Source organism: Octopus sinensis, linkage group LG2 (genome assembly GCF_006345805.1).
Source record: "Octopus sinensis linkage group LG2, ASM634580v1, whole genome shotgun sequence".
Lineage (NCBI taxonomy): Eukaryota > Metazoa > Mollusca > Cephalopoda > Octopoda > Octopodidae > Octopus > Octopus sinensis.
The window spans coordinates 155,519,082-155,535,183 of record NC_042998.1 but is presented as its reverse complement, the minus strand read 5'-3'; the positions used below and the strand labels follow the sequence as shown (position 1 = coordinate 155,535,183).

At 35.3% G+C, this 16,102-nt stretch overlaps 1 protein-coding gene across 1 annotated transcript in view; it reads left to right on the top strand.

Annotated features, from left to right (window-relative positions):
• LOC118762213 overlaps positions 1-16,102 on the top strand; it is a 39,762-nt gene that overhangs the window by 18,449 nt on the left and 5,211 nt on the right. The window contains exons 7-8 of the mRNA XM_036500753.1: positions 11,351-11,526; positions 16,009-16,037. Coding sequence (XP_036356646.1) covers positions 11,351-11,526; positions 16,009-16,037 — 205 coding nt within the window. The remainder of the gene's footprint in view (positions 1-11,350; positions 11,527-16,008; positions 16,038-16,102) is intronic.

Genomic DNA, 16,102 nt, shown 5'->3' with positions numbered 1-16,102 from the left:
TACATACGAATAGGTATCTATGTACATATATATACATAATGTAATGTGTCTCTGTGCATATTTCTAAGAATAGTTCAGCTGATATTGAAAGGATGGGTATCATTTTCCTTCAATTGCTAAACGTGTTTTGCAAGACTTGTTGCTGTCCTATTTTTGGGGTATCGAAAAGAATTTTGATGAGAATAAAACCTAGTCTCGAAGAAATTTTCTGAAGCTCCTGTGTATATTTTTTTTATTCTTGTGAGCCATCTATTTGTACTTTAACTCTATAAACTATTCATTTCTCAAGACGGATAGCAACTCTTTTCTATGCAATTGCAATTCTTCATGTTCAACTTGGCACTGTGGTTGCTTCTAATGATTTTCATGTTGTTCTGATTAATTAAAGAGGTGAAGTTTTTGCTACAAAGATAGCTAATTTTCAGCATTCTCCTATTAAAAATTCTATAGAAATTAAGGCTAGTTTGAAAATGTTTAGAAACTAGTTTTAAGAATTCCCTACCTATATTTGTTTTCATTGCATTGCTAATTGCTGGATTAAACCACAAAACTTTTCTAGTTCTGTGTGTTCTATTATTGCTAGAAGTGGTTTGACTACACTGGATCTTCTCTGAGAATCCACTGTTCCTTAATGCACTATTATAATATGGCATGGTATTTTGAAACGCTGTCTCATCTGAAGATATGGATGATATGCACTAGATCTAACTAGATTCTTAAGAATTACAAGTGGATGATTTGATTCTTTGTTAATATAAATACGCATGGAGACGTGTTATGTATGTAGATATCTATATATGCATTAGTTTTTATATATGTATGTTTTACCTGTATTTGTTTGTATATGTATGTAGGCATGTACCAAAGTTTTTATGCTTAGTGTGTATATGTATGTCCAGGTTTTTTAGTATGTGTATGTATAACTAAATGTATATGTATTTTTATGATGTTGGTTCTTTGTAGATGTTTTTATTTTAAATGGAGATATTTTAAAAAATTAATTTCAATTTATTTTACCATTAATTAATTTACCCTGGGTATACAGTTTTGTTTTCCGTCTACTAAAGCTAATTTTTGATTTAAGGTTTTCTTCGATTTGAAATGATATGATTTTAAATTCTAATTTTAATTTCATGTAACTGGTTATTGAAAAGGCTGTTAGTTGAAAGGACCAATGAAACAAAACCAATTTCAAATGTGTATCTATCAACATAATTGTGTATTTATATATACAACCTTTATTTGTTCCATTCTCAACCAAAACTGTCTGAGGAATATGAATGTGAAACTCTGAGTAACAGTTTTTATGATGTTTTTGCAGCTTTATTAATATATATATATATAAATATATATATATATATAGACTCTTCAATATATAACTTCCTAATCTCTCTCTCTCTCAGCCTTAGTTTTCTCCTTAATTCTTCATGTAATTCCGAAATGAAATCTCCCTAACACCCTTATCTCTCCTTCCCTCCCATCTTCTCAAGTTGGCTATTTTTTTTTTTTTGTACTGTCTCTTAAATTAACCCTTGCTTGTTCAATGCACCTGCCCATTCCCACCCCCATCATCAATACCAGACATCTCTCTTCTCTCATCAGAAACTTCTCCCTCACTGGTGGTATCCTCTGTCATACCTGCAATTTTGCCTCCTTCCTCACCTCTCTCTCCCAGGACAAATGCAACTAGTTTAGCTGCCCACCTACTTAATTTAACATTGGCATATTGATATTCATATTTACTCTTATCTATTTATATTTATTTATTTATACTGATATCTGCTTAAATTTATGTTGTTCATAATACTTATAATTACAATACCGCTTACACTTACTCCTACCCCTGGTAGAGGCAAGAATCTTAACATGTTTGAATGATGACAAGTCAAAAGTGAGAACAGGTGTAGCATGTCTATCAAACGAACACAAAAATCTTCTTTTCAGGCACTGAATAACATCTCTCCTTCCGATGCCTCCTCCTATATACCTTTCCCAGTTTTTCGAGTTGGCACTGTCAATGTAGGCACATTGAAAGATAGCTCTAGTGAGATTGTAGAGATGCTTGAACGGAGATGTGTTGATGTATGCTGCATATAAGAGGTAAGGTGGAGAAGAACTTCAGCCTGGGTCCTCACAGGCAAGGTACATAGGTATAAAATCTTCTGGGAAGGTAACAGTGATGGAGTAGGGAGTGTAGGCATACTCCTTGCAGAGAAATGGGTGGATAAGGTCATAGAGGTAGTGAGGGTATGCGATAGTGCTTAAGCTCAGGCTAGTCTTGCAGAAGAGTATAGCTACAATTATCTCTACCTATGCCCCACAAGCAGGCCTGCCAAATGATCAGAAGGACCACTTTTATGATACTGTTCTACAGGCTACCTCAAAGATGAGTGGCAATGACTTCATCTTTGCAGTTGGAGATTTTAATGGGAATGTTGGACTGTGATTTGGTATCTTCCATGGTGTTCACGGGGGCCATGGAATTGGTTCCTGAAATGAAGAGGCTACTGGAGTTCTGTGATGCAAGCAATCTATTAATCTGCAACACCAACTTCAGGCAGCCAGAAACCACCTGATAACCTATCAATCAGGCGACTCTGCTGGCCTGATTGATTTCATCCTCACCAGATTACGGGATGCAAGGTTGCTCTTAAATACAAAGACCCTCCCTTGTGATGAATGTACTCCCCTGCATAGACAAGTCATTAGTGACTTTAGACTCGAGGCCAGAAGGATGCCAAGAAGCAGACTAATCCAGAAAAGAAGGATTTGTAAGCTAAAGAACCCTTCACATGATCAGAGATTTAGAGTTGGCATTAGGAAGGGCATCCAGCTGTAGAAACATTGCCAGATCAGGTTGGAGTCTGGTGTAACCAGTCAAATTGTCCGACCCATGTCAGCATGGAAAATGGATGTTAAACAGCTATGGTGTACATACATACATACACACACATATATATATATATGTATATATATATATTTTTTTTAGATATATATATATATATATATATATAATTTACAAGATAAGGGCAGAAGAAAAATTCTAATGCCAGATACGCCGAAACAAAAAAATTGTCGATAATCATTAAATTTATGCGTCTCGAAACAAACCGATAGAAATCTCTAAAAAAATTTGTTATTACCGTATTGGTCCAATTTTGGGGTTAATTCACAAGAAATTTCCCCTCTTCAGCGAAACATACGCGAGATATAAATAAAATATTTATTCATACCCATGGAAGAAGCAAGCACCAAGTCCCGAGCAGACTTAAGTACCCCAAATATATCCAAAATAGAAAAATCTTTGGCGCACCTCGAGGCATGTGTGTTCAACAATTATAAATATATATATATACATACATACACATACGTACATAAACACACACACACACAAGGTTTTGCAGATAAATTAAAACAATATTTACAATGCATAAAACTGGTTATAAATGCTGAAATAATGGTAGTAGACAAGATATAATTTCAATGTAACATTTATTACAACAAAAACATCTGTCACTCAATATGGCTGCCCTTTTGGGCAATTACTACCACCACATGAGAAGGAAAATTTTTTATAGCTGCTGCAACCTCTGCCTTTTTGATTTTGCATGTCTCATGCACAATGCAGGTCTTCAAACTGTTGATACATGAATGTGGTGAAGCATTGGTCCTTGGGGCTATTATTGGGCCAGATGTTGGCCCTTACAAAAAATGGCATCTTCTCATTAAGGTGTTGCTTTTGACCCATGGCATGGTTCAAAATCCTGGATAAGCACCACATTGTAAAGCCCAAACTTCTGCTCTATCCAAGGTAACAGAGAGTTCATCAGGATGTCTAGATAGTCCTCTGTGCTGATCTTCGAGCAAGACTCAATGAAGTGTGGATCCGAGACTCTTCCATCACTCACCACAGCTCCAAATACCATCACAGAGGGAGGATTCTTAGTCTCAATCACAGTGGGGATGTCAGAAGGTTGTATGCAATCACTCGAGAATTTCTGAAATTCACCTCAATGTCCACAGTGAACTTCTTTTCATCCACAAACATGAGTTTTTCATGCACCTTGATGCTTGATGAATGACAGAAGCTTTAGGCATCTCTCAGATCTGTTTGCTTTGGCCTTGACTGTTAGGAGGTGATGGCATTGTTAAATATAGTTAGTCATGCCAAGGTTCCTGTTCACAGCTCTGGGCACTGTGGAAAGGGACACATTGCATTTCTTTGCAAGAGTTGTCATGGATGTGGATGGGTTAGTTTCATTCAAGTGTTTGAGGCCAACGAGAAACTATGGATTGTGCTTGGAATCACTTCGAGTCTTCTGTTCTTTTCTATCAATCTTTCCCTTTTTAAATTGTTTATACACATGATAAACTGTTGCTTTTGGAAGTTTCGTTAAGTTTTATTGACAGTGTGCCTGGCACATGCCCAAATAACAATGGTGGAACGATTATGTTGTTCCATGACTTTCTGTTGTCAAATCAGTTAGCTATTTACCTGAAAAATAAAGAGGAGGATTAGATTTTCAAGCAAGGTTTTGTCAAAAAATGAAACGTTTAACTCACAAAGTCAACTGCTTAAAATTGGTCTCAATTTATATGCAAGACCTTGTGTGTGTGTGTGTGTGGTGTGTGTGTGTGTGTGTGTGTGTGTGTGTGCGTGTGTGCGCGCGCGCGTATTTATTTGCATACATGCTCAAAATCATTGCTGATAGTAAGGTGTGATTTCTGAAATACTTTTGCTTCTGTCTCTAGCATGTTCACTGACCACATAGGCTCATGTTGAAATTATTCTTTTTGTTCCTGCTGACAGTATTGCCATTCTTTTGTGGAAATAACAACAACCTTCAGAATATTTTAATCATTATCAACATCATCATTGTTTAATGTCCATCTTCCATGCTGGCAAGGGTTGGACAGTTTGACAGGATCCACTGGGTCCAAGAATCATATCATGCTCTAATGTCCAATTTTACATGGTTTCAGTGGCTACATGCCATTCCTAATGCCAACCACTATACAGTGTGTACCAGATGCTTCTCTCAGGTCACTGAGCAGCTTGAAAGCCTACAAAACTCAAGGAGAGGGGCTTTATGTTAGCAGATGAAGGTTAACTTATAAAAAAAGAGTGTGAAGTAGAGCAAGTTCTTGTAGGGGATCTGCATGGCTACTCACATTTAAGTGTGAGTATATGTTTAAAATGGATAAAATGTTACTGACATAATTTTTTGTTATGTGTGTTAATATCTGTGTTTAAGTTCATCTCTGTATATAGCAGAGGTTCTCAATTTGGGTGGTTCTGCCTCCAAGGTGACACTGGATATGTTGAAGTAGGTGGTGAGGTAACATAATTAACATACTAAATTTTAGTTATAGTAGTAATTATATTCTACATGATAAAACTAGAAAGGGTTATTAAAATAAAATGAGAGATAAGTGTATATATATAATCAAAATAAGCAACAAGGATATCGTCTGGATATCCTTGATGCTTATTTTGATTATAATCACCCCATTTTGAATTATATGGATAATACCATACTAAATTCTGGTGCCTTTAACTTAAGTACATCATATTCAACTAAATCTAAATTTTTACTGAACTTATATATATACTATTTTTACTCTTTTACTTGTTTCAGTCATTTGACTGCGGCCATGCTGGAGCACCGCCTTTAATCAAGCTTTTGTAAGCCCAGTACTTATTCTATCGGTCTCTTTTTGCCGAACCTCTAAGTAACGGGGACATAAACACACTAGCATCGGTTGTCAAGCAATGCTAGGGGGACAAACACAGACACACAAACACACACATGCATATATATATACATATATACGACGGGCTTCTTTCAGTTTCCGTCTACCAAATCCACTCACAAGGCTTTGGTCAGCCCGAGGCTATAGTAGAAGACACTTGCCCAAGGTGCCACACAGTGGGACTGAACCCGGAACCATATGGTTGGTAAACAAGCTACTTACCACACAGCCACTCCTGCGCCTATATATATATATATATATATATATATATATATATATATTAGAGGGAAAACCACTATGTGGACACCCATATGCTAGAAATAGATCCGCTACGGTCTCACCACCGAGAAATGTTCTCAAGAAAAAATTCAGCAAAAACAACCAAAACATAATCGAGCAAGACAAATGAAAAAGTAATAAAAATATGGATTATTCGTATACACGTTTCACTATCAACAAATTATGCAATCTTACTTACGTAACTGTCTGTAGATCATCGGTACGACCGTCCCAGGTGAATGTAATTTGCAGGACTGCATACTATGGCGTCTATACAAAGTCAGACTTGTAAAACAGTCCTACCCATTACACTCGTGGCTAATATTTCAAATGTCCTCGATTTGGCGCGCTAAATTACTGGAAAAACTGATGCTGCAGATGTATATATGATAACTAAAGACATGTTTGAACAAGAATAGTTACTTTTTGATATTCTGTTTTGAATCATATGTTTTAGGCATGCAGTCTTGTTTATTTTCTTCATATATTATGATCTCCATTATATTATATTAGGATGAGTGAAAAAAGAAAGTGCCATCAATACTTAAGTTGATTTATTACATCTATAAATAACGAGCAATTGCTACTGCGTTTAACATGTAAAAATACATTCTCAAATGAAGCAATGGAAAATTCAAAAATGATTGAACACTTACAGAAAATATATCTAGATATTACCAAACAAACTAGGCATATAGAGAAGGGGATGGTTATGTTTTAAAAACTTTCAAAATTAATTGCCAAACATGGAAAATCATATACTTTAGGTGAAACTCTCCTCTTACCAGTTATAAATGATGTTTTGGATACTATGATTTGTTCAGGTAAAAATGCTATCACAGCATTAATTCTTAAGCAAGGATAGATGACAGGGTAAACAATATGGAAAGTAAACTATATGATCTTTAAAAAAATTAATAATTTTCTTTAGAACTTGAAGAGTCAACTTTTTGCAACAATGAATCTTTGCTATCAGCCTATGTCAGTTATATAAATTCAAATTCATGAAATTATTGAAGAGTTTCTGCTTTCTGAAAAAATGGTACTTGACACAAAAGGTTCTCCAATCTTTAATGCTAAGAGTATTCCATTCATAAATATGAGTGGGTACCCAAAAGTAACTGCAAACGTTCTCTGTAGAATAAGCCCATTGTAGTTCCGGCTTCTGCCACTTGATGTAACCTTCAAGCATTAGTCTGCCAACCAGTGGTGTCAGCTGAAGTCATACTGCCATGTGTGGCATCATTGTTTTGCAGTGTTTCTCCCCTGTTTGTGGATTTTTTTGTGATGGCTGAAATGAAGAACATGCTTCTGGGAAATCTTGTTTTCTGCTGGAGAAAACAGCAGCCAAAACCATTGTCATACTTCAAACAGCTTACAAGGATACTGCCATGAGCAAAACACAAGTTTATGAGTACTGTCCATGCTGTAGGAATGGTCACTTGTCGTTTGAAGACCAACCTCGTTCAGGATGACTGTTGACTTCCCAGACGAATGAAAACATGAAAATTCATAAACTGATCTTGGAGGGCTGTCACCAAACAATTGATGAACTTGTTGATATGACTGATGTGTCCTGCCAATGAACTTTGAGTGAGGAATTGTGAATGAAGAGAGTTTGCAGCAAAATTTGTGCCTTGTTTGCTCATGGAAGATCAAAGGCAGTTATGACTGAATGCATGTCGTAAACTGAAAGAACAGTTGGAAGTTGATCCAGACCTTTTTCTAAAGATCATCACTGGTGATGAAAGTTGGTGCTATGGAATTTGCAGATGTGGAAGAGGTGAAGGTAAAAGATGATGGAAGCGTTAAAAGACATCACTTTGCAAGAGTTCTGGCACTGCTTCGAACAGTGGAAAATGCACTTTGACTGATGTATTGCTTCAAATAGAGAATACGTTGAAGGTGATAAAAGGGTAAACATGTAAAACTAAGTGAAAACTAATAGTGCGAAATTCCGATTTCTTTTGGGTATCCCCTTACATTGCATGTATAACAAATGCAGCACCAGCTATGATAGGCTGTTATCATGGATTTATAGCTCATTTAAAGGAAGCAGTTCCACATATATTTGCAGTTCATTGTGTTATTCATCAAGAACATTTGGTTGCAAAACATCTTGGCGATTGACTACATGATATTGAATGATGTAAATAAAATCAAGACTCATTCAGTGAATGACTATATTTTTCTTAAGTTTTACTAGGGAAAAAAGAAAAATTTGAGGACCTGTTGATTCGTACTGATGTGCAACGGCTCTCAACTGGAAACTGTTTAAAGTGATTTTTATTTACTGTTTTAGAAATTCTTAATTCAAATGATGAGAACATGTATAATAAACTAAGCAATGAAAGAATTGACATTGCATATTTTTCTGACATAATAGGAATTTAATCAAAGCCAAGAGAATTATAAATGCATTTAACAGGAAATAATCATTCAACAAAGAAATTCTGGAGGAGAGGTTTTTACAGTTTCGTAGCCTGCACATAATAGAAAACAATGATAGCAATTTAATATTAGATATGGATATAGAGTGCTATTGTTCTCATCTGCAGATAATGAATGAAGACTTAACCCTTTCGTTACTAACCTGGCTGAAAAATTTTTTGGTTCATAATACCAACCCGGCCGAGAGAACCTATTGTTATTCAAATGTAAATTTGAACCCAAATCTCGTTGGTACATTTGTTAAAACATGTGATTTCACATTGTAAATAGTTAATTTATAGCATCCGACATTGCTTGAAGTGATATCTCAACTCAGTGAATTTTGGGAGATTTTTTTCGGCATCGATTTTTCTTCAACTTTGAAAATGGATAGGAGTTTCATGTTATCAAGCATTGATTCCGAATTTAAAGATTTTTCAACGGAAAATAGGGAGATATCGAGAAAAAGAATCAATGAGGCCAAAAGCACGTGGTGTACAATAATTAATAGGATATTTTTTTATCCGTTAACTGAAAGCAACAATTCCGAAGAAAGAAAGCGGCGATGGCGACAGCAAAGACGGTTTTACATCGGAATGAAGTAAAAAACTTTAAAAATGTTTTTATTAGCAATTTTTCTGGGGAGATAGTTTATCTATAGTCTTTCTTAGGAAGCGAAACCATTAGACTTTTATTTTTTTCAGTATGCTAGTTTGAAGCGATCACTTCGGAAACAAATTTACACAGATTGTAAACAAACACGAAAGTTTGGAAAATTTGTGAAGCAAATACTGGGTACTGTTGTGGATTTAGTTTTTATACAGGGAAACTAATGTTAGTCAGCATGGCTTAGGGTACGATGTAGTCTGGAAGTTATTGTTTGAAGCGATCAATGCGGAAACAAATTTACGCAGAATGTAAACAAAACATAAAATGGGGGATCAAAGTTTGGAAAATTTTTGAAGCAAATACTGGGTATTGTTGTGGATTTAGTTTTTATACAGGGAAAATAATGTTAGTCAGGATGGCCTAGGGAACGATGTGGTCTGGAATTTATCACTTCCATACCATAACCAGGGCCGTATATTATTTTTTGACTGATTTCTTTAGTTCGGTCAAACTTGCAGTGGATTCCAGTATTTCAGTTTATTCCACCTTTATGGTACACCTATTGTGCATTAAATTCAACTGATGATCTAGTGATGTGCACAATTCTTTATCAAAATTTTGTTGCATACCCATTTGAATATTAGCTGATGATTCATTTTCTATGGTGATGTTTAAACAAAATTTTAATATTTTTACCTTTTGCTCAATTTAAAATTTTAATATTTTTACCTTCTGCTCAATTTACCTGGATTTACCTGTAATTAAAATCACTTTGAGACAAAAGTTATGCAATAGAATTGATTAAGAACCCTTTCTTTAATTATGTTCCAAATATCACATTAATATGTTGATAAGTAAAAAAGTTACAGTTATTTAATGAAACAAGCCTAAATTCATGATTATTTTAGAATTTAATTGAAACTCATGAGGGGTGTATTTTGGTCAGAAATATAGTAACGAAAGGGTTAATGATAAGGTTTAAAGATTTTATTCGTCTTAAAGTACTTGATTGGGTCATAAATCCATTTCTTTCTGATGTGCACAAAGAAATTATTGACTTTAAAAATTATTTCAAAGCTAAAGTATATTTTCAGCAGCTTGGTTATCAATCATTCTAGCCTAAAATGCAAAGCAAGTATTCTCAACTTTGGCAAGAATTGAAATTATTGCTCATTGCTTTTCTTTCTTCATATTCAATAGAGAAAGGATTCAGTGCAGTGTCACAAGTGCTGATACTGCTGACTCTAAGCAATGAAATAAATTTGCAATAAGTTAAAGAGGAGACTTATGACTTCTTTTGTCTAACAATGAACCTGATATAGAAAATTTAGCTAGATCTCATCAGGCACAGGGAAGTCATTAACTTGCAGCATATAAAGTAAATTTTCAACTGTTGTCTTTATCAATTTATTGTTATTTTACTGCTTAAAGGTTATACAATACTTTTTTTGAGTAAAATTTATAATCATCCATGTTAAGTTAATTTAGTCTCTGTCTTCTGGTTTTCTTTTATTACATTATAAAAATCAGTTATAAAATTAGTGTTTATCATTGTTTACTAGGTCTCAAGTCAATAATTACAATGCTAATATATACTGCTGTACCTATGTTCATGTACATCTCAGCCTGTCTTCTGGTCTTTCATACATTATCAATTTGAAAAGTTTTGTTTTAGTACGTCTTGTGTGTGTATTGTCTTCTCAATCTGCTCTGATGTAGTAAGTAATTTCATTGAGTAAAAAACAAAACATTGATATAAAATCATTTTTGCTTCCTGGTTTTGTTCAGTGCATGCTGGGTAGAACAGGAAGGAAATAGAAAAGAAATCATGAATTCTCTTTATATGTAATATATATATATTCTGTTAATATATGTGACTGCCACTCTGACAAAGCATACAAAAATATGTAAAATCTGAATAGAATTATAGATGGCGTCAGCTAGTTACGAGGGGGTGCTGAAAAGTTCCTGGCTCCAAGGGTATCATGAAAGGCCTGATTGGAGGACTGATCTTCAGAGTTCATTTCCAGGACTTAGAAAAACTGAAGGACCACTGCAATATGTGTGTGAATCTGAGAGGGGAATATATTCAATAAAATCATAATTAACTGATCCTCCTGTATTTTCTTTTACCCAAAGCTGGGAACTTTTCAGTATCCCCTCATATATATTTCATCGTGGTGAGTCATAATTTATATTAAATAAAGGAGAAATGAATATCTTTTTTGAATATTTTGCTTATTTATGAGTTAATGCATAGAAAGTTTTCTTAATTTAGGTCATTGAAATAAAGAAACAACTTGTTAATTTTGCTGATAAAATGGAATTAAAAATTAAAAAGGATGTGAACTGTGTTTCTTGTTCTGAATTTCGACTAAGTTTAATGGCTACTCTGTCACAGTATAAAGACTGGGTGGAGTTGTTAGTCTGCAAGAAAGCAACTCTAAATAGCTGGTGAGTATTCTTTTATTCTTTTACTTGTTTCAGTCATTTGACTGTGGCCATGCTGGAGCACCGCCTTTAGTTGTACAAATTGATCCCAGGACTTACTCTTTGTAAGCCTAGTACTTATTCTATTGGTCCCTTTTGCTGAACTGCTAAGTTACAGGGATGTAAGCACATCAACATCAGTTGTCAAGCGATGGTGGGGGGGACACACACGCATATATACGACAGGCTTCCTTGAGTTTCCGTCAACCAAATCCACTTACAAGGCTTTGTTCGGCCTGAGACTAAAGTAGACTGTAGTGCCCAAGATGCCACGCAGTGAAACTGAATCTGGAACCTTGTGGTTGGGCAGCATGCTTCTTACCATGCAGCCACCTTTATTGTTGAATCTCAGTTCTTATCTGTATTATTTTAAGGAATTTCAGCGAAACATTTATTAGAAGAAAAAGAAATCAGCAGGTATAGTTTTATATCTGCTGTTGGAAATGAAAAGTTCCAGCAACTCGGTATAGGTTTAGAGAAATTCTGACACACATGTCTGTAGGGAAGAAGATTTAGATACCTATAGCATTGATAACCAAGAGTGTACTTGAAATAGCCTGCTTAGGGCTACAGATCGGATATGTGGCTGGTGCAAAGTCCAGCCAACCCAAAAGTAACATGGTGGTGGAACAATAAGGTTGATAGGGCAAGAGAAAGGCTTAGAAAAACTGGGAGGATAGTAGTAGTAGGGAGCACCACCTATTGACCAGAAGAGCATCTAGGTGTTAGGTGTGCTTGGCTAAAGGTGAGCAGAAAGGAAGAGATTTGCTCATGTTCTCCAACATGGTGATCAGAAGCAGGAAGTATTCAGGAGTGCAAGGCAACGTGTTAGAGAGAATCAAGATATTGGTGAGGAGTGTATTCCAAATGATAAAGGCAAACTCATCATTGTTATGGAACAAAAAAAAAAATGGTGAGAAAGTGCTATTATGAAAGGCTGCTGAATGTGGAGAATGCATGGGTTACACAAGGATTATCCTATGCTGATCCAATAAAGAGACTAGCTATTCAAGTTGACAGCAGTGTGGTAAATAAAGTAATCAAGGATACGAAGGAAGGGAAAGTTGCAGGCTCATCAGGCTTAGTTGCAGAGATGCTTAAAGTATCTGGGGAAGTAGAATACATGATTACCACTTAAATAGGTAATAAAGTCATTCAGGATGGAGGGTGTTATACTCAATGACTGATGTAGCAATATCAATGTAGACTGTTATAAGGGCAATGGTGATGCCTTAGAGAGAAGCATCTATAGAGGAATCAAACTTCTAGACAGAATTGTGAACATCATGGAGAAAGCCCATTTGATCTGTGGTAAAGTATATCTGGATAGATGCAGTTTGAATTCATCCCTGGAAAAAGCATGCAGATGCAACTTCCTAATGACTTAACTACAGCAGAAATACCTGGCTAAGAATTACCTTTATTCCTAGCTTTTGTTGATTTTAGAGAAAGCATTTAACAGTGTATCACATCTAGTAATTTGGTAGACTCTGAGGAAACTAGATGAAGACAAATGGCTTGTGCAGGCAGTTCAAACTATGTACACGGCCACAGTAAGTAAAATGAGAGTTGGCATTGAGGGATAAATTTAGTGTGAAAATAATAGTCCATCAAGGGTCAGTTCTCAGTCATCTATCCATCATAGTCAAGCCATTACCGAGGAGTTTAAGATTGGCTGTCCACATGGAAACTCCTATATTCTAATGATCTAGGTCTGATAGCTGGATCTCTATGCCAATTACAGAAGAAATTCCAGGTATGGAAAGTAAAGATGAAGGTTTTACTGTATTTGATGTAAACTATTGACACATGAGATGTAGTAGAGTCACCTGTAGAGATCCAAGAATGTAAATTCCATTTATGATGCACTGGAACTGTGTCTCTTAATTATTCAGATGAGTTGTTAGAAGTAGTAGAACATTTGTTACCAGGAGATGTGATTAGCAAGGGAGTTGGTTGCTTTAAAAGTATAGTAGTTAGAGGAAGAATGGGTTGGAGAAAGTTCAGGGAGCTTCTGCCACTGTTGACAGCAAGGGTCTTTTCTCCAAGAGAAAAGGGTAGATTGTATAATGCTTGTGTTAGAATTACAATGCTGCATAGTTGTAAAACATGGGCCTTAAATACAGAGGACTTGAGAAGACTGGAAAAAGATGAAGCAAACATGTTCTGTTGGATGTGCAATGTGAGTGTGTGAAAGAATTAGTACAAAAATACTGAATGAAAAACTGGCACAAGAGGAATTAGATGTGTTCAAGAAAGGAGACTATGCTGGTATGGTGATACAGTTATATAAAGAAATGCTGATCACTTGATGTTGCTGGAGCTTGTCAAACAGGATGGCATGGAATGAAGTGGTGAAGGCTGGAAGTGAGCCTGATGGAATCTCTGGTGATATAAGATTCTCAAAAAGACTTGTCTTCCACAGTGTAACAGTTCTGGAAGTGATATGTTGTGTTTTCCTCGTGCATGTTACAACAATTCTCTTCCCCTCATGCATTATACCTGCCTCTCTTCCTAATTGACTCTTACATACTATCCAGCCATGCCATCTCCCTCTCTTGTCCTCCCCATAGGTAACTCCGATCATCTTACTACTCCTGCTGCTCACCACCCTATCTCTCTTTTCTGCATAACCTCTATCTTCCCCAACTGAGTGTTCTTGTTCATCCACCCTTTAACCCTACCCATTTTGTCAGTCTGTCCCTTATTCCCTCATTCTCTTTTCTATACAATCTTGCTAACTGATCCAACTGCTTCTACTTGACTTGCTTCATGGGACCATCTGGGCACCTCATTGCTATTATCTGTCTCTTGCAGATCCTACTGATCATTTTCTCTTTCTTCCTTTTCCCAATTAGATGAACCTACCCCACCCATTTCATAGTGATTCCCTTGACCTGAAGGATAGAGATGACCTCCACCAGCCAGAGGGTTCATAGTCCTGTTAACTGCATGGTGACCTCAATGGCATGAAAAAGTACTTGGTCCATGCTGTAAAGTGACTGGCATTAGGAAGGGCATCAAGCTATAGAAATCATGCCAAAGCAGAAATGCACTAACAAAATGCATTTTATCAAATCTCTAGAGTGTTCCAAAAAAACAACAAATAAATAATAAAACTATATAAGCACAACTGTGAGTAGTAAACAAATGCTTATAACTTAGCTTTTATTGTAATTTCCAATGTCCAGTTTTATTATTGGCTGATTGTTCCTGTAGTATATTTTTATTAAACATATCCATTCTTATTTCATTAACGTAAAGGATTAACTAAATCAGAAAAAAAATTTGAAATGTAAAATAAAAATAATCTAAATTATCAGAGCATTTTCTTTCTGTATTTGATTTACAAGACTCTTGATTTGCAATTGTGTTTTGAAACAGACTTTGTTGTCTCTTGGGAGATTCATTGTGCTAATAATAAGCATGTGCACTGGTTCAATTTCATTTCTTCATTATTTGTCAATCAGTTTACTATTTGACCAGCTAACCAATGGATTGTTTGGTTAATTATTTGGTAAATCAGTCAGTGTGTTTGTGAAAATTCTTTCATTACCATTTGTGATCTTTTCAATGTCATGCCCTCTCTGTTTCAGATCAGCTTCAGGCTGGTTAGTCTTTTAGTCTTAGGTTTAAAAAATTTATGTAGTTGTATGTGAGTGGAAATGTACTTGAGAAGAAGAGTAATAATGAAAGAAAGAGTGTGTGTGTATGCATGTTTGTGTGGTGGTGTTGGTTTTGTAAGTACATTAGAGAGGGAGGGAGAGAACGAGTGTGTATGTGCATGCATTCATGTGCATGTGCTTTTTGGTGTGTGTGTGTGTGTGTGTGCGCGCAAGGAATAAACTTTTCACCATGTACATTCATGAACATACACTTGTAGACACACACACATTCTCTCTAATGCATGTGCTCATAGAACCAACTACAATACATACATGCATGAATACAAACTCACAAACATTTATGCATTCACATTCTTTCTTTTTTCATACCTTTGTCAAGTACATTCCCACTCACATCTATACAACTACATAAATATTGAACCTGAAGCTAAAAAATAGAAAACTAATATTACAGACCTGAAGCTAAAAAATAGAAAACTAATATTACAGACCTGAAGCTAACCTGAAGTAAAGAGAACATGTCATTGAAGAGGTAATGAATGTTGACTTTGGCAGACACAACTGATTGATTGATTTTTATCAAATGATTAATCAAATAATTGATTAATTAGTTGGTTAAATATCAACCCAATTGATAAAGAAGTAAAGCTGAACCAGTGCATGTGTTTATTATTGACACAGTGACCCTCCCAAGATACAACAAAATATAACATTTCTGTTTTTTAAATTTTATTTCAAAATTTTTTTTTTTTTATTGATATTTTTCTATTTTGTAATTTATAATTTCATATTTTATGATTGATATTTTATCTGGTTTTAGGTTATCACAAATGAGTAAAATATTGACAGGTATGTTTATGTATCTTTTTATCTGAATAAAATTAAAATGGAAGTACAAAAGAATTTAATTTGAT